Source organism: Sapajus apella, unplaced genomic scaffold (genome assembly GCF_009761245.1).
Source record: "Sapajus apella isolate SASKATOON/1434 unplaced genomic scaffold, GSC_monkey_1.0 scaffold6, whole genome shotgun sequence".
Taxonomy (NCBI): domain Eukaryota; kingdom Metazoa; phylum Chordata; class Mammalia; order Primates; family Cebidae; genus Sapajus; species Sapajus apella.
Window position 1 is genome coordinate 55,706,317 of NW_022436946.1, and position 21,064 is coordinate 55,727,380.

At 32.3% G+C, this 21,064-nt stretch overlaps 1 protein-coding gene across 7 annotated transcripts in view; it reads left to right on the plus strand.

Moving 5' to 3' along the window:
* The window catches only part of EPHA7 (EPH receptor A7), a 181,794-nt gene that overhangs the window by 96,558 nt on the left and 64,172 nt on the right, over nt 1–21,064 (plus strand). The window contains exon 6 of one of the 7 annotated variants that reach the window (XM_032275234.1): nt 6,434–9,062. The exons of the other annotated variants lie outside the window; for them this stretch is intronic. Coding sequence (XP_032131125.1) covers nt 6,434–6,462 — 29 coding nt within the window. The 3' untranslated portion in view covers nt 6,463–9,062. Of the gene's footprint in view, nt 1–6,433; nt 9,063–21,064 lie in introns of those variants that run through there. 7 annotated transcript variants of the gene reach the window in all.

The window sequence follows — 21,064 nt, forward strand, 5'->3', positions numbered from 1 at the left end:
GTAATCAGAGCTCAATTAAAAAGATTCTGATGAATATTATGAGGATTTAATTATAACCATATTTTATGTTAGTTAATATACTCATATGTTGATAAAAGAAGTTATCCCAGGATAAACTTAATGCAGATTTTTAAAAAATCATTCTATCCATTAACACTAATTTTGCTGTATTTTTCTAAGGAAACGCATCAAAAGATAGTAGCAATACTTCTGCCTTAGGCGAAAAATCTCAAAAATATTTATTGTGCTCCAAAGCGTCTGACTGCCCCTTCACGGATGTTTTAAAATAACTTTTGGCAACAGAAATCAGACCACTGATAATACTTGGAGGTAGTTTTGTATTCACGATTAAATGCATGTGAAAGATGTAATGGATGGACTCCTGGAGTTAAGATTTTAATATTTCAGTTGTAGATAACTCTCTTTGAAAACATAGCTTTTTATACAGATTTGGTGTGAAAATGTTTAGTTGAGCAGATGGAGATCCAGCTGGTAGAATATATGTTTGTCAGGGTATCTGGCATTTAGCTACATCCAAAAATGATATCAAACTGAAAGATGCTAAAGAGCAGCACTGTATGAAAGCCAGTATGATCAGTTAGGGGTAGAGTTCTTTCATCTTGTATTTCCTAACCTTGTAGAAATACATTTTAATCCTAATGGAATTTTTTATTTTAAAAATATAATCTGAGAAAATGTAAATAAAATTGTCAAACATCTGCCTTTCCAAAATCTTGATTATAGTAGGCCAGGAAAAACATGCTAGTTTGTGTGCTAAAATTTAGTATCTAATGAATAGTATATACTTGTAAGTGTACAATAAACATGCACATTTCCCAGAACTTTATATTCTGTACATTTGATATCATTATTTTGGTTTCTTGAGCTAAACTGTAAGAAGTGGTGGATGATAATTGAGGAGACTATTAAGAGAAGAAGGAAAGAATTTGTGGAAGAATGACAAGAGTCCTAAATATATTTGAAAACATTTTACCCCATTGGATTCCAGTATTTAAGTCCCCACTGAGGTGGATAAAAGGCCAGCTTAGTAAGGAATATAATGTGTTTAGTCCTAAATTTTAGAGTCTGCACATTTAGTTGAATAATATAGTCTGCTTATTCATTTATTTCATAAAGAATGAATATTTAGAAGTAAGTTATTTTGTTAAAATGCTTAGATATGTATATTCAAAAAATTATATATTATACATTTGAAGTTGTTTATTTTAATTGAAAGCAATTGAGCAAAAGTAAAAAGTTTTCATATCTTGTTTTTTGTTAGGCTTCCCCTTTGTATACCATATTAACAAAATAATCATTCAAACTTTTAAATTAAGTCCACTGAAAATGTCCTATTTGATTAAATGCTATTCTATATGACTCTCAGAAAGTGGTAATTGACATAAGTATTTATACTGCTAGTAAAGTACACACATGTAAAGCACAAGGTATGGGACAGAATGCTTCCTGAATCTGCAGAATGCTTACCATAGTGAGTAAAATTATCTGTAGGTGACTCTTGGAAGGCTTCCCTTAGGGATTTATTTTAATCACTAAATCTAAAGAGAATATTTAATCCTTATTTGTTACAATAACTTCATAATGATGATGTGTCCTAATTTTGAAGATATAATCAGAGTTAGTCACTAGTATGCCTCTCTAATTCAGTTATTGATATAACCTAACTTAAATGCACTGCTTCAAAATATTCCCTTACCAAAAACTAAGGCTGGGAAAAGCATGTTCTTAGGAGCATGATTTAGTAAATCCAGACTGAGAAATTAATTAATGAAGAGTGTTCATCTGCAAAACTCCAATGTATTTATTAGAAAAGCACCCTTCAATGAAATAATAAATTTTTTGCCCTTCCTGGGGAGTGTTATATTTTGTAAAACAGACAAAAAAAGAATTGCTTGAAATAGATTATAAAAGATACTTTCTTTTGATTTCCCTGTAAGTTTTTATTGGAATATTTCTTCCTAAATTTTAAAAAGAATAGTAATTAATGCTACATTTTTTCTTCAAATTCCATCTTAAACTTTACTTGCTTTATATCACTTTCCTGCAATGTAAATTATATATAGTAAACATTACAGATAAATAATAAAGTATATGCACTGTAAATTACATACATCTGTATATGTATGTGTGTATACATACATATTTGCATATGTTTATAAAACATGAGTGTATGCATCTGTATAGTGTGAAAGTCTGTGCTTAACTTACGACATACTGAGCCCTGTATTGTTTTTTTATCTTCATTATTCATTCATTAATTCAATCTTTACAATGCTCTGTAATATAAATAGCATTAATGTGCTCATTATAAATATGAAGAAATGAAAGTACAAAGAGTTTGAATAACCTACAGTTGTACAGTGGCAGTAATCAAACCCCAAATCATGCTCTTAATCAAAATGCCTAATGGCTTTTTCTAATTTTCTTATTTCTAAAAGTCAACATTAATCTCAGAAAGAGATAGTTTAGACATTTACCTGAGTGACTGACCAGTTAGTTTAACAAATTCCTGTAGAACTGATCAATGAATGTTGATGCAGTGTGGAGTTGTGTGGACCACAGGCACCTGGAGAGGGAATATCTCCTTTATAAGTAGTAGTCACTTTCCTGTTCTTGCTAAAGATGCATACATGGCCAGTGGGGCCAGAAATGTCAATTCCAGAAGTCAAGCCAGAAATCTAAATTTGTCAGTGAAATTTCAGGTACAATTTTTGTCTTGTAATCAAACTTAATAAACAAAAAGCACCTTAATTGTGTCAAACAAAACAAATACATAGACAGGAAATAAGAAGGGCCCTAATTAGTGAGTTCAGTCATATCCAGACATTGCAGGTTGAGTTCCACGGATAAACAGACTCTGAGACAGAGATACATATGCAGGAATTTTATGGGAAATTCTCCTGGGATCAGTGCCTCACCTATTGTGATTGATATACACATCATCAACAAATAATATATCACTGTTGGCTACTAATTGATTCTTCTGTTCTCAAAATATTATGTTCTCAAAGTTGATAGTATGTGGTTATTATAATGCAAATACTGAGACCCACACTCAGGAAGTTCTGATTCTGTAGACAAATTGCAGTGGAGACCAGTTACATACATTTTTATAAGTATGCAGGTGATTCTAATGATTTTAATACAAATACCAGATATTGATTTAACAGAGATATATAAAAATACTAATTCATATATCTTCTCGATGGTATGAATTGTATATTGCAGAGCTTTTTATAAGCCCTCCTCATAACAATGGAACAAGTAAGTTGAAGTTACTGCTATTTTATTTAGCAATTATTAAATGATACAAAATATACACAAATTATTTACTAAACCATGTAACATTATATAAGTGAAATTATATTTCATTGATTCAAAATTATTTTTGAAATTTTCTGACTTGGTAAGCTCCTGTAATCCATATTTCAGCATTTTAATGCTGCCTCAGGACTTGGCTAATTGTGTTGGGCCATCTTGTCTCTAAAGCATTAAATACTAGCAAAGCTGTGTAAGCTTTAAATATAATTTTCCAAATTATATTTTCCCACTAATGCTTATGAAATTTCATGTTATCAAAATTGCAATAAATTTCTTTATTATAAAATATATTTCCCTTAGCTTTAATTGCACATCTGACCTGTGTCTAATAGCATCTTTTAAAACCATTAAAAGGAATACTAAGCATTATACTTCCACATCACCTTTTTTTTCTAGCTACATTCTTAAGTATATTTAGTAAATATGAAAGGGAATTGTTTTTCTCCCAAGTGAAGTAAAATTGCACTACAAATCATTTTGTGCTAATGATTGTATTCTTTTAAAATAGCGAAGCATATTTGGTCTCTAATCACTTTACTTATCATTGTAATATAATGTTAATTTTAAAGAGTTCTCTTTCAGAATGAAAGAACTAATATACTGAATCCTGATTTGAAATTTACTTATATATTAAAATGCTTTGCTAAGCTTTTGTTAAATCTGCAGAATATTCCAACATCATGCTGTAGCTTCTTAGTATTAAAATATGACATTTATTGAAGTATTTCTGAGTAAAATAAAACCAGTCATGAAAATATAATATCAGATACAATTTCTACAGTTTCACAAGGAGGTTAGCTAATCGATGAAATGGATCAGTGATTTCTCTTCCTTAAATGAGCAGCCCATTAATTCTAGCACACAATACATACTAGACATTTCACTACCGAGTCACATCTTTAATTATCTATTGTACTTTCTTATTATAACATTTTATCCAATTTATTCCTAAATATCTAGTAAATGTGTGCTAGTAAAAAGGAACCTCAGCATAGAATATTTTTCAGCTTACCACAAAAATTGAAAAATATATATAAAATCAATTTTATTTTCCATGTGAATTTATAATTGTCAGTTATTGATTATTACACAAAGATTATAATATTTGATTAAGAATATATACAATCTTTCAGGAAATCCTATTGAATCTACCTTCCAAATATTTATCAAACATACATATGGCATATGACCACTTTCTTCACTTCCACAGCTATCTAGCCCCCAGCATTTCTTATCTGGATTACTGCAAAACTTTTTAATAGGCCTCCCTTGTTCTACACTTGACCCTTTACAGTCAGTTTTCAATCACAGCAGTTATATCTTTTTTAAGCATAGACCATTTTGTTTCTCTGCTCAGAAATCTGCTGACTCCATGTCTCATTCAGAGGAAGAGTAGAAGTCTGCCAGGCTTTATGTGATCTGTTTCCTACCCTACTTTTTCAGTGTCTCTGGTCTCATCTCCTACCATTAACCCTCACTCATGTATTCCAGCCATGCGAAATTCTTAACACACACCAGAAGTGTTCTTATCTTTGTTCTAGCTATTCCCCCTCCCTTAAAATTATCTTTCCCTGGATATCTGTTTGGCTACCAATTCATCTCCATCAAATCATTGTTCAAACCCTGCATGCTCAATGATGGTACAAACAACTTTACTTAATATAATAACTTGTAACTTCTCAACATTTCTGACCCCCAACCCTACTCTTTTTTTTTTTCTTTCTAGAGCAAGACTTTCCCCACTGTACAGTTTTCTTAGTTGTTAACTTTATTTTTCATCTTTTTTGGAGGGGAAATTTATGTTTTACTAGGATAGAGATATTTCTTTTCTTTGATTTTACTTCCAAAACACTTGGAGGCCATTAATAAATATGTGTTAAACAGAGTTGAATTGAATTCTAGTTTGTAACATTAGCAGGAAGATAAATTATTAAATGCATATTGAAATCTAATTCAATATGCATTAGAATTAGATTTTGTTAAAATCATGCATTAGAAATATGCATTAGAATTAGAATTTGTTAAAAAGGTTCATAAGTTGAAACGCCAGAAAAATTTGTTGTATTTTTCAGAAAACACCATTATTTTCCTTTTCCTTTCAGCCACAGTAATAGTTTCCTGATTCTAGAATTTGAGGTAACTTTAAAATTAAGGAAACAATTTTTTAATAAGACAAGTTATTGCTGCCTCCTTTTAAAGTTTTGTTATTTTTCATAAAAACTACAGGAAGTTCTAATAATGAATCTCATTATTATATCATTGCCAAAATGGTCATATCATAGACAACAAACCAAAAAATAAAAATAAAAATAAGACATAGTACTTTTATCTCTGCTGTTTCATAAAAGCAGTTGTCTTTACAAACTAAGCAGAAAATGTAGTTTTAAGGTTAAGGTCATATTTAAAATTAAATATATTTACCTTTGTTAAGAATGCATAATTTATTGCATTATCTGTCTTTTCCTCATATCAGGTGAAAACTACATCAAGAAATTGTACTTATCTGCAAACCTGCATTTAGATACAATGAATTAGGGAACTCACTGGCTTCAGAATGCCTGGTTCCAAGTAGCTTCTTTCTGTGCACATCTTTCACTTTCTCACCACGCAGATGGCAGCATAGTGGCAAGCTATGGAGATATGCAGGCCAATTTATTCTGCCATGGACTAAAAACTGTGCTAGAATTTGTGGGCAAAATAAAAGCAAGAGAAGGAAACTAACACTTTTGAGAGCCATATTATATACCAAGCTCTGTGTTAGTGTTTTCATATACATTATTTTATTCAAGAAATCTTTGAATTAGCAAGAGAGATATGTTAACCCATAGGAGTACAGTATGTCTTGTCTTACAAGTACATTTTTTTCTTTTTAGAAGGGTAATGCCATAATTGGATTAGTCATTTGAACTTTATGCAGTATAGTATTTCTATCAAAAGGAAATGGTAAAGCTTTCCAGAAACAGTAAATGATTATGAAGAAGGTGTTGAGGTGAGAATGAGAGTTATGATTACTGGATGGCTGACGTGAAGGAGGATGAAGAGTTCTAACTTATATGTAACCTCATTAGATAAGCTGCTTTATCTCTTTTAGGAGCTAATGACTCTCCAAGGAGTTCGTAAGCCAGCTGTGATGGCAGCAGGAGCCAGTTTCACATATTGTAGGTGCTAGACACAGCCAAGGATTTCTGCCTCTAAAACAGCTGAAGGGGTTGGAGGTGGGTTGGTTTGATATGGAGGGAGGATACAACTCAACTGTCTTTTAATTTAGGCAAAATAGGTTCTGCTCAAGCAGTTAATATCTAAGTTTGTTATAATTATGTATAATTCTGTGACCAAGTTTAAATGCAACTTAAGACTAAATCTTTATATGCCAAGGCCTGATTAAAAAGAAAATTGATAATTAATTCCTTTGCTAATGTTAAAATTGAATGACCTGAAAAATGTGTTTAAGAATTAACTATGGCTATAATTCATATGGAAAAATACCAAGACCATCACAAACTGGGTCCTATAGAAATGTATTCCCCCGATTTAGTACCTTTACTTGTTGAAGAACTGTTTTTTTTCTCAGCTAGCTTCTATTGCTTTTTATACCATGCATTCCTAGGACATGCTCCCACATGTTATGTATGGGAAATGTGAATTCATTTTCACATTAGCTTATTTAAGACATAATTAAAATAGTAAATCTTCTTTAAAATCCCTATAGTAAATTCCAAAGCCAGAAAGTTGTGGGGTTTCTGCAAGAATATTTTATATCTACCGGGACAAAACATACCACTTATATACTAGAGAATAAAGTCCTCAAGAGCATCTGCCTATAAGTTTGCTTACATCCTAGAAGAAAGAAAGAATGAGGAGAAAAGAGAGGAAATTCAAAATGTTGAGCATATTATTATATGTTTAGGAAAGAGCAGCCAGGGAGAAGTGACCCTTGTTAGCACAGCAGGTAGTTTTACTAAATGTACAAACTGAAATTACGGTGTTCCATCTTAGGACTGTAGTTTAGTTTTCCTCTTGTCAAGGCTAATTGTTATTTTCCAACTGGCTTCTAAATGTTTTCAATATTTGTTTGTATTGCTATCTCACTTCTATAATTAAAAGACAAGCATATATGGAGTGTATTCAGATAATCAAATAATGAATACTATTAATTTATATAATGTAGAAACTCAGTATCAACGGGACATTCTTGAAAATATACAATCCTTCTGAAATATTATCCGATATAGTAAACACTTTTGCCTTAGGTTTACTTAGTCATTTTTACTAGTTAGTATAGAGAGTAATTTATTTGCACAATTGATATTTTATACATAAATAGTTTATTGCATATTCTATAAGCAGTTTGCATCTGATAGGTAGACACTCAGAAGAGGAGATATTGCGTTAAAAGTATAGATGTTTTCATGGAAATAGTGTTATACATAATCTAGAAATTCTATAATATCAATATGTAATATAATACAAACAATATTAAAACAGTAGCTTTCAAAGTCTCTGAAAACATCTGTAACTCCACAGGGATGACTCATAGATATTTTCAGGTTGATTCTACAAGGTAAATTCTAATGTTATAAGCTAATTGACATATTCAGTTCAGCAAAATGAAAAACTTGATGTAATTTTAAACATTGTTAGGAAGTTAGAAAGGGGGTGTTATGCAATTATTCTTAAACAAAGGTAATCTCCTGCATATGCTTTATTAAATACGAGGATTTTTAGGAATCACTCCTTCCTGCCTTACCAGTTATAGTTTGAGAGCGTAAAGTAGGCTCATTCTAAAGATCTGTCAGCTTTCTCTGTTATTATTGTAACTACAGCAGTGCAGGCCCTTCTTATGTTGGCACAGCTACATCATTTGCTTTTTTTTCCAATGTTGTGTTCTCATTGTACCCTCTTATCACTTTCAAAAACCATAGGAGCTTAGCTGAGCCATTTCTTTGACTTAGAGGAACTTTAATTTCTACAACAGGAACAATTAAATTAACTTTTCCCCATCTATCAGAAGTATAGTTTAGGGTGCATACTCCAGGAGGTCTAGTCCTACAACTAGATTCTTATAATGAAACATAAACCATGGATCTCTAAAGAGAGGATCAAAAACGGAGAGTGAATTTTTAGCACTTTCAGCATAAGTAAAATAACACACTGTGAGAAGATTAAATAGTTTCATAGGCCATGAAATTGATGAGACAAAACACAGTACTTCTTAGTTAAAAGTTGAACAAGAAAAGATCAGCAGAGTGAATGTGTTGGTTTTAGAGCTCAGTGATAGACATTTTGAAAAATATTCAGGAGAAATCAAGTCAGATATCAGCTGAAATGAGAATAAGCTGTTATATAAAGGGGGATGAACTTTTGTCATTTGGATTGTTACATATTAAGTATTTTCTCTTTAAATTTGTCATAGATTTGCATGATTTGGAACCTTTGAAGACAAAGATAGACTGCACAACTGCTGCATATTCTTATAGTTATGCTCTTTATTCTGTAGTTTACATCTCTGAGATATTTGACACACAGCTTACCCTAGTTTTTGTCAAGTGTGAAAACCTAAGAGATACATATTTTAATCAGAGACTTAAACCCAATGGGAACATCTAATATTCTGGTTTATCAGATTTTGATAATACATATTTACTTACAAATCACTTAATGCATTTTATTTAAGAAAATTCTATTGTTAGTCTTAATGTTAATTTTTAAGTTTTTAATATATAAATATCATAGTAACTTAACATTTTAAAAATTTACAAGCATCATTAAAGTATTTATTCAAAAAAAATAATACCTAAAGAAATTTATAGTTCAATTCCAGATAATTATCTGCTAAATAATGAAGTATAAATTTAGTTTCTTGAGTGAATATATATATATTTTTATATTCCCACAAAATTATTTGTATTTGTCAGAATAATGTCTACTAATATGGCTTTCATGTTTGGTCATAGTCGTAGGTCCTGTATGTAAGGTGGAGTTGTTACTCTTAGCTGAACTAAGAGCTCTGCAAGTGATCAGTAGATTTTTAATCCTTTACTTAAGGATTGTGAGGCAAGTCAAAAAAGATGTGCATATATTTAATGTGGCACTGTTCACATAGCAAAGACTTGGAACCAACCCAAATGCTCATCAGTGATAAACTGGGTAAAGAAAATGTGGCATATATACACCATGGAATACCATGCAGCCATAAAAAAGGATGAGTTCATGTCCTTTGCAGGGACATGGATGAAGCTGGAAACCGTCATTCTCAGCAAACTGATACAAGAACAGAAAACCAAACACTGCATGTCCTTACTCATAGGTGGGAGTCAGACATTGAGAACACAAGGACACAGGGAGGAGAACATCACGCATGGGGGCCTGGCAGGGTGTGGGTGACATGGAGAGGGGTAGCATTAGGAGAAATAACTAATGTAAATGATGGGTTGATGGGTGCAGCAAACCACCATGACACGTGTATACCTGCGTAACAAACCTGCATGTTCTGCACATGTACCCCAGAACTTAAAGTATAATTTAAAAAAAGAAAAAGAAAAAAATAATAAAATAAAGCTACTCGGTCAACTAAAAAAAAAGGAAAATAAATAAAAAGAAATGTGGAGGTCAGGCCTGTCAGTGAAAGGGTCAGCCTCTTTGCAGTCAAATGGTTTATGCTACTTTGTTAAATACTCAGCCAAGTCTGAGATTCTTCATCTCTGCAGTTGTAATCACAATAACAGTAAGGATCATTACTATGCTAGTTAAATAATATATAAACAATTAATGTTAGACAATATAATAAGAGTTGTGGTAATGAGTGTATTATATAGCATTTTTGCCATATAATACTTCCAAGAAGGAAAAAAAGTAGTTTAGCCAAACTGAAACTTCTTGACATTTATTTTTGGTTGTAATTTATTTAGTATGGTATTAAAAAAAAAACTATTTTATATATTTTTCTCAGTAGAAGGAGTATTTCCTATGGATATATTTACTTCGGGAAAAAGTAAACATAATAATATTGTTTCAATATGACTATTTTTGAAAACATTCTAAGTAGCCTTAACTGCATGTTGAGACAGCTGTTGTTAAGTAGAACTAATACCTTATAAAAACAAGACAATCGAAATAAATGGATGAGAAGAGGGATAAGGAGGTTAAAGACATAGAAAAATACAGGAGAAAATACTGTGGACTATAAGACATAGAAGAATTGAAAGAGAGAAGAAAAATGAAAAGAGTGAAATTATATAATATACCACAGGAGTAGAAAAGATAAAAAAGGAGAAAGAAGAGAGATACCATCTTTGAACTCCTCATTATCACTAATGAACTTGCTACCATCTTATGTCTATCTGCCAATTAGTGCTAGGCCATGGTACTGTTGCCTCAGATTTTTCTCCTTCCTAGCCTAAGACCACCGTCCTTAGTCTGGTCCTATTTCTTAATCATCACCTCTTTACAGGATAAAGAACTTTCTGCTTGAATCTTGATATTGCTTGTGCCATATCTTTTAAGAAAACTTAACCTTTATGGTTAATATTTATTTTTATATTTTCAAATCAGAAATCATATGAAAAATATATTGGGTCTAATTTAATCTCAACATTTTTTATTTAGTAATTGTTTAAAAAATAGAATGTATTTTATTCTGTTTAGTTATACACATTACATTTTGTTTATACATTTTTTATACAAAATAAGGATTTTTAATATATGAGCTTCTTTTAAAACATTTATTGTTTCTGACTATAAAAACAGTGTTTCCTGAAGAAAATGGAAAATCCAGGTATGCACAATATAAAAACAAGAAAGAAAATAATCACCAGCTATTAACATTTTTCTAAGTTTTCATCAATAGTATATATTTCATCCTATATGCTACTTTTTCCTTAATACCACATAGTATCATTTTCTCACAAAATGAAATCTTTTTTTTAAAACATTACCACCAGTGTTTTTATATTAACATTTGAAGGATACTTAGGTTGTCTTCAACTCTCTACCACTATACTACAAACATACCTGGTTTATTCTGTTTTGCAGATATCAGATAGCACATTTTTTAAGAATTGAAGGCTTTGGCCATCCTGCATTGAGCTAGTCTATCTGCATCAGTTTTCCAACAGCATGTACTTACTTTGTATCACATTTTATTTCCATTTTTTTCATTATTATTATAACTTTTATGTTATAATAATCTTTGAGATTACTGTTGTAATTGTTTGGGAGCACCACAAGCCATGCCTGCACAAGACTGTAAAATAGCAAACTTAATTCATAAATGCTGTGTGTGTTCCGACTGCTCCACCAACTGACTATTTCCCTATCTCTCTCCTTCTCCTTGGGCTTTTTTATTCCCTGAGACAGAACAATATTGAAATAAAGCCATTTAATAACTCTAACGTGGCTTCTAAGTACTGTATCCAAGTGCAAGAATGAGTTGCAAGTCTCTCACTTTAAATCAAAAGATAGAAATAGTTGAAGGCATGTGGAAAGCTGAGATAGGCCAAAAGCTAGAACTCTTGCACCATACCATTAGCCAAGTTGTGAATTTAAAGGAAAAGTACTTGAAAGAAATCAAAAGTGCTACTCGAGTGAATACAGGAATGATAAGGAAGTGAAGCAGCCTTATTGCTGATTTGGAGAAAGTTTTAGGGAACCGGGTATAAGATCAAACCACCCATAACATTTTCTTAATCTAAAACCTAATCAAGAGCAAAGGTATAGCACTCTTCAAGTTAATGAGGGCAAAGAGAGGTGAGGAATCTCAGAAGGCAAATTAGATGCTAGCAAAGATTGGTTCATGAGGGTTAAAAAAGGGAGCCATCTCCATAACATGAAAGTGCCAGATGAAGCAATTGTTGATATAGAAACTGCAGGTAGCTATCTAAAAGGTCTAGCTAAGACAATTGATGAAGGTGACTACTCTAAAGAACAAATTTTCAGTGTAGATTAAACAGCCTTATATTGCAAAAATATGCCATCCAAAACTTGGTGTCTAGAAAGGAGAAGTCAATGTCTGGGATTCAAAGATTTGAAGGAGAAGCTGACTCCCTTGTTAGGAGCTAATGCACCTGGCTATTTGAAGTTGAAGACACTGCTCATTTAACATCCAGAAATCTTAGCGCCCTTACATCATGCTGACTTTACTCTGACTGTGTTCTATTAGTGGCTCAACAAAGCCTTGATAACAACACATATGTTTACAGTATGGTTTACTGAGTGTTTTAAGCCCACTGTTGAGACCTACTGCTTAGGGGTGGAAATGCCTTTAAAATATTACTGCTGATTGGCAATGCACCTGGTCCACCCAAGACCTCTAATGGAGATATAGATTAATGTTATTGTTGCGCCTGCTAAACTATATTTATTCTACAGCCCATAGATCAAAGAATAATTTCATCTTTCCAGTCTTTTTTAAGAAATACATTTCCTAAGGCTATACCTTCAATAGATAGTGAGTCCTTTGGTAGATCTGGGCAAAGTAAATTGAAAACTGTTCTGGAAAAGATTCACCATTCCATATGCCATTAAGGTCATTCATGATTCATGAAAGGAGGTCAAATTTTCAACATCAGCAGGAATTGGAACAAGTTGATTCCAACCCTTGTGGATGACAGTTAGGGGTTCAAGACTTCAGTTGAAGAAGTAACTGCAGATGTGGTGAAAATTACAAGAAAACTGGAATTAGAAGTGGACACTGAAGATGTGACTGAATTACCACAATCTCAAGATAAAACTGCAGTGGATTAGGAGTTGCCCCTTATGGATGAGCAAAGAAAGTGGTTTCTTGAGAATAAATATAGTCCTCATGGAGAGCCTTTGAATATTGTTGAAATGACAAAGAAGGACTTAGAATATTACTTATATAAACTTAGCTGATAAAGCAGTGGCAGAGTTTGAAAGATTGACTCCAATTTTGAATGAACTTCTACTATGGGTAAATTGTTATCAAATAGCATCACAGGTCGGACTCACGCCAGTAATCCCAGCTCTTTGGGAGCCCGAGGCTGTTGGATCACTTGAGCCGGGAGTTCAAGACCAACCTAAGTAACATCATGAGACCCCTATGTCTGTAAAAAAAACTAATAAAAATAAAAAAATTTGCTGGGCATTATTCACATGCTGTAGTCCCAACTACTTGGGAGACTGAGATGGGAGGATCCCTTGAACCCAGGAGGTCAAGGTTGCAGAGAGCTGTGATCACGCCTCTGTTGCAAGACTCTCAAACAACAAAACAACACAGCATCACATGCTACAGAGAAATATTTCATAAAAGGAAGACTCAGTTGATGCAGCAAACATCACTGGTGTTTTAAGAAATTATGACAGCCTCCCCAACCTTCAGCTACTACCTGATCATCCAGTAGCCATCAACATCAAGGCAAGCCCCTCCTCCCTACCATCAGCAAAAAGATTATGTATCACTGAAGGTTCAGAGGATCCTTAGTAGCTTTTAGTAAAGAATTATTTTTTAATTAAGATTTTAGACATATTTCTGTTGCCACATAATAGACCACAGTATAATGTAAACATATGCACTGGGAAAGTGAAACATTCATGTGACTCACCTTATTAAAATATTTGCCTTATTGCATTGGTCTAGAACCAAACCTGCAATACAACATGCAGAATATCATATGACATACATATGATAACCTCTTCCTATATTTTTCCTTTTTTTACTTACTTTTCTAGTGTGTGTGTGTGTGTGGGGGGGGGGGGTAGAGACAGCCCCTTACTAAGTTGCCCAGGCTGGAGTGCAATGGTAGTCCCCCTACCTCAGCCTCCCAGTTAATTGGAACCACAGGCCCACGCCACCATACCCAGCCCTATTTCCTAAAGATAATTTTTTACAACATTGGCATCTATTTAGGAAAGACAGAAGTTGAATTATGTAGCCAGAGACTTGGTGTTTATTGTTAAATAGCCTTACAAAGGGGATATTTAACTCTACACTGCATCTAATAGTATAGGAAAGAACCTTCTGTATGGTTTTCTGTATTTTGTTTTTTAACTTTTATGAAACTATAAAGTGAAACTCTGTGCAAAAACATTGATGTCATCTATTTGGGGGGGTTTTTCATTGCTTTTTTATTTAATTTTCAATGCTTATCACAATAAAACTAAAAAATCACTTGTCGGGGGTGGCAGTACAACTTTATCCATTAAGGTCATAACCGAAGTTTATATGAACTTGACTCATGTCATAGGCCAAATAATTTATTCCAAAACCTTTTAGTACCATGAAAATTAAGTTAATTTAAATAATTCATCTTTATTGAAGACTGTTCAAAAACATACCTCTTTTTAGTCTTGTTCTTCTAAAATGTACTTGCTAGATGCCTGATAAAGCAATTAAACTGTCAAGGAATTAAGGACTGTGAACCAAATATAAAATGACTAAACTGATTAAAATCCACCTCTTAAAAGTTAATTCTTCATGCTTCTGATCTCACTTTATTTGCCATTTTAAAAAGTCAAAATTGAAAAATGTTATTTTCTGATATTTGAGCGTTAACAGAACACTTAACAATTTGTTCATTTAACTGTGCAACTACTCATGGCCGTTAACATCAGAAGTTATGTTAATGGTTTTACTTGCTAGTCTCTATGTGAACATTGATTTTGTTCTTCACATGTGTTGATCTCAAGTATAAAATGTTTTATAATAAAATATTTTGTAATGTTATAATATTTGGATGGGTATGAATTTATTTTCTCATACCATTATGCTGAATAATATAGATTATATAGGATCACAGTTTATGAAATTCAAAAAATAGATTTATTTCAATAGCATATGTAATAAAGATATTTTACTTAGCCTTATTGGACAACAGATACTTTTTGCAATATTTAATTAAAAGTGAAATTTTCTTTATAAGTCATTGTTTTATATCAAGTTTAGCTTTTTAATTATGATTGTGATAAGTGGTGAAAAAAAAATGTGCCCAGAAACATTTTAGAACTTAGATGACTTAGTAATTTCTTCATATCAGCATTTCATATGGTACAGTATATATGTAGAACATTTTGACATTAGCCTTCATAACATGAAGAATTTCACAAATAAAGTCTTATTTATATGTTGCTTTTCAAAGAAAAGACATCTATGAAATTTCTTTATTAAAAGATGTTTGAATTATTTATAAGTGTCGACTAGTTGGGGCTTTTAAAATCTACACATAGGTATTCAAATAGCTATCTTAACTATATAGCTGAACACCTATGTGTAGAGTTTAGAACCCTAATCTAAAAGCCATTAGGAATGAAACCTTTAAAAGTGCCTTTCAAAATGTGGTATTTATGTAGGACTGGGAAATGTTGGACCTACATTTATCTGCTGTGGATTCACTTAGTATGTTATTATATTCCTAACTAGCTACTAACTCTTAGCTACGTAATTGAATACCTACATGTAGATTTTAAAAGCCCCAACTAGTTTGACCATTATTTATAAATAATTCAAACATCTTTTAACAAAGGAATTTCAGAGATGTATTTCTTTTGAAAATCAACATATAAATAAGATGGTGTTTCCTTTCTGTGTACATCTCAGAAAGGGATATACTAACATATTAAGTGAATCTTACAGCAGAGAAATTTAGGTCCGACATTCCCAGTCCTACATAAACAACACGTTTTTAAAGGTATCATGCCTAATGGCTTTTAGATCAAGGCTCTCAATAAATAAATAATGCATTGATTCTAATTGTAAGAGCAAAAATAACATATTTTCCTTTGGTATATTGAAATCTATTCTTCAGTAGCCAGAGCAGGTGTTGAAAGGCCAGTGTACTCCGATCATCAAACTACAAAGAAAAAGTCCTGGTATCCCGAGCAAGTGGGGATGCTGACAGTTAGAGCCTGACACAGTTTGAATTATCATGTAAGCATGTCACTCAAGAGTGATTAAACCTCAAGAGATTAAAAATGGTCAACATCTCATGAGATACAAAGAATATGCTTTCTGTTTGGACAGTGTCAGTTTTCAGTGACTGACACAGTTATTCTGCTGCTGTTATCTAATTCTGCTCACTAACATGTCTCCCAGCCTACAATCTGCACCAAGAACACTGCAAATGAGAGAATTCAGGATCATATTCTCTCTTTATTCTGATAGTGATGACATCTGAACAAAAATGCACAAATCCATATTCATCAGAAAAAAGTCTTGATATTTGAGAACTAAGTAGAAATTGTTTACTACTTTCACTATTTTTGAGTAACAATAGAAGTTACTTTCATTATTGCTAAATCTTCCAGTTTCTCCCAAGCTCAATGTGTGGATGAGTAGTACTATCCTCAAAATGAAGAGGACAGTACATGTTTATCCACTCATCAGGGATTTAGAACATAAAATAATGATTGGTGTATATGAATATGTAATATATATGCATACATATTTTACCATAATTATTTTTTCCACTGTCTGCTAACTACTTGATCTGAATGTCATGAGATTTAATCTGTATTAATCAGCCTAAGGGGACTGTAAATATACTTGGTTCAAAATTGCATACTTTAGAGTGTAAAACTTAGAAATTATTTCTTAGTTTTCATTGAATAGATTCAATCCTTGGAAACTGTCTATTTTGGAAAGAAAAAAGTGGGATTAAATTGTTCTTTTTATTTTCCACAATATCTGTTCTTTAAAGGATTGTGGAAATGGTTTAGCCCAGAGAAAGCTAGAAATTACTGCTTACGGCTTATTCAATGTCTGTTATCAGTGTCAGAACAACTCTTACCCAAATAGATTCTAAGCTTTCTTATTTTTCATTTATTTCTCTTAAATGATGTGGACAGTGTCTTTAAAAAATTTTTTATTATACTTTAAGTTCTGGGATACATGTGCAGAATGTGCAGGTTTGTTACATATGTATACACATGCCATGGTGGCTTGCTGCACCCATCAACCTGTCATCTACATTATGTATTTCTCCTAATGCTATTCCTCTCCTAGCCCTACAGCCCCTGACAGGCCCCGGTGTGTGATGTTCCCCTCCCTGTGTCCATGTATTCTCATTGTTCAACTCCCACTTATGAATGAGAATATACAGTGTTTTTTGACCCAGCAATCCCATTACTGGGTATATGCCAAAGAATTGTAAATCATTCTACTATAAAGACACATACACACGTATGTTTATTGCAGCACTGTAAACAATAGCAAAGACTTGGAACCAACCCAAATGCCCATCAATGATAGACTGAATAAAGAAAATGTGGCATATATACACCATGGAATACTATGCAGCCATAAAAAAGGATGAATTCATGTCCTTTGCAGGGACATGGATGAAGCTGGAAACCATCATTTTCAGCAAACTAACATAAGGATAGTATCTTTTAACTAGAATGTTGTATTTATGTTTGCTAGCATGGTATTTTTTTTTTCTTTTTAGTACCACATATGGTCACATTGGTTGATTTTTCTAAGAAAATACAGACTATCCAACATTTGTTTGATGCAATAATTGGTATCATTATTTAAGTATTCTTTATAAATAGATGCAGTTTAGATGGATTTGATAATTTATAGTCTGATTTTATTCTTATTAGCACTTATATTTAGGTCTTTATTCAAATATTATAATTACACTTCTTTTATTCAATAGTATTCTATGATTAAATGGAGTTATGAGCAATTCTCTATTTGTGTCAATCTACTGTGATATTTTCTGTTAAAATTAATTATAATTGTTACTAAAGGAAAGAACTTATTTCATCCATCTTCATATAGAGAGTTTTTCCTCCTTCCAGAGGGAATTGATTTATTTTACATGATAACCAAAAGTTAGCATTCTCATACTAGGTCATAATTTGGTTCAAATTTTAGCATAGTGAAAATAAAACTGAGGGATGATAGTGTAATGCTTTGGAAAATTTAATTAGATTATTTATATCAGATATGTATTATTTACATATTCCATGATAAATTCATTTGAACTGCACATGGGATTTTGTTTTGAAATCAAGAAAAGTGAAAGCAAACAGACAATTTTGTTAAACATAGGAATTAGTTTTACATTAAAATGTATATTTAGTTGAGTATAACATAGTTTATGTGAAACATTACCTAGCTTTAGGTCTTTGTTTTACTCTGAGTCTTGATTTAGTCATTTTTAAGTCCATCATACTGTGCCATGCACACACATTTTTGGGGTTGGCTAGTTCAATAGAAATTATTTGCTTTAATTAATCCATTTGGATATTTAAGAAATATATTCCTAAAACTTTTTAGTACTTTGTGCAAACATGATTCTTGGCAAAGTCCCTGAGGACATTTTTTAATATTTTCACTTCCACGGAAGCTAACATTATAGTACCCTTATCCTATTAAGTGAGATAAAATGTAAACTTCTCAATATATTCTCTGGCATATCAGCAAAATAAAAAGTCATTCAACTGGGATTTCTTGGCGACTTTATAAAAGTAGAGAAAAATTGTAGGCTGCTTACAAAATTCTGCAGTCAAATTGTATTTTTAAAAATCCTTTTAGAGTAGAGATATGTTTGAACTAATTTAGTTAAAATAAGCATGATCCTTGCATAAATAGTGATTTTCACACTATATTTTCTTTTATGTAAAAATATTAACAATTATTTCCACTTTTTAGACCAAAGTAAAATATATTCTGATATTTTATTGTGATATCCATTATACAGATTGATTTAATTTAAAGCCAGGAGTTTCTAGGAAATAACTGAATGTCTCTTAATGAGAATAATAGTGACTGTATTAAATACTATTATATCTGTGTGAACATGCAGAATATGTGACAGCAAAAAATAATCAAATATTTTTATTTTCTTCTGACATACGTTTGTAAAGGTGGCTCTAGCGGAGATATTGACAATAGCAAACAAAAAAAATATTCCCACAGGTAATGAAATAAATTAATTACCTATAGTTTTCGTTTACTAGGTAGTCTATATTATTTTCACAGTAACCTAAATATGTTTAATAAATCTAAATAAACATTAAATTTTATTGAAGAATGAGAAGGAAAGACACTCTCAGATGCACTAATTGTTGGTCCCTTAATTGTATGTATTTTGCTTCTTTGGTTACCAGGAAATATTTCTTTCTCACATGGGCTCTTTAGATTGGAATTGCCTCAGTGGCTTTTAATGTTTATAGAGAAATGTAGGGTAGGAGGAATGATTTCTTTTAAAAAATGATGTATAACCAATATAGAGCAGCATGGTATTATTAAGAAATTTTAACCCACCAAATTCGGGATAGCAGAACTGCTTCAGCCTCTTACATGTTTTTCCTTGAACTTTTACTTTCATAATTTCTCCTTTCACTATTACCGGTAGTCTTTTTCTTTTACTTTGGTTTTTTACTGTTCACCCTGCTTAATCAAATCTTTCTGCATCCTGTAAGGTCTAATTTATGCTTTCCTTCCATGAACACTTTCAGTTGTGCATTGATTCGACACACATGTATTTTGTACCAGGAAGTAATAGAGAAACTACAGAAATAGTTGTGCAGAAAAAAAAATGCTAATATAAAAGCTTATAAAACTTGCATTCTAGTCAGTTGTGGCAGATAAAATAAATTAATAATCTACATTATATTTTAGAAGGTGATAAACAGGAATGGAAGTAGAAATGGGGTGGTGAGGTAGAGGTTGACTGATAATTTTAAGTAACAGTGAGAGAGTGACATTTCATTATGTAGAAGAGAAAAGGGAGCAAACCGTGTGCATATCTAAGGCAAGAATCTTCCAAACAGAGCACCATCTGTGAGCCATGAGGCTGGAGCATGTCTGTTGTGTTCTGGTAATGGTAAAGAACTCAATGCTGACAAAGCAAGAGAAAGAGAGTAGGCAGTGAATTCATGTAACTCCTGTCGTGACTTGGGCTTTTTTACTGAGGCAAGTGAGAAACCACTGGAGAATTTCAGCAGAGGAGTGATATAGTCCAACTGTGGGTTGAAAGAATTCTCCCAAAAAAACAATGGCCTTCATTAAGGCCATCATTTTTATCTAACTTCCTGGACTGACTTCTTACTTTCCTAACCTGATTATATGCTCCTTTTAGTCAAGGGCATGAGATATAATCAATCCTTTTATATCCCCTATAGCATCTAGAGTAAAGTAGGTGGTGTAGTGGCATTCAGTAGATAATTATTGATTTGGTTTGGGAGACTGGAGCAGAACAGATAAAATAAGTGTTGCTGCCAGCATTGGCAGCTGCAGAAACCTTTTCTGCACAACTCCATTAGTTTACCTTATAAATACAACAGTCCAATAGAAGCTGCCTTCCTGTCTTCAATCTGGAACCCAGAATAAATCACAAATCATCAAGTGCATCTGTATTGTCTTTCAGAATCTGAGCAAGTATACAAATTTAGGAATTACTCATAACAGCCAATCCACCCTAGAGTGCCTGCTATTCCTTTAAACTTTGTTTTAGCAGATCTTGTGATTTAATGAGAAAACTGCCCAATGCCTTCTTCATTTGAGTGCAGTGAAGGCTGTCTTTAACAACAGATACAAAATCATCTTTCTCCTATTCATTTCTCAGACATTTATGTCTTGCAGCATGTGAAAAGCATATGAAGTGCTAGTCATGTAAAAGAAGAAAGGTTTCCACCGATAATGCTTGACAATTCAATCAAAGAAAAATCGGGGAAAAATTCATGGGAAAAGGTGGCTAATAGACGACAGGTGGAGTTTCTGTGGACATTTCACAGAATAAAGAGCCTTCACTGGCCTTCC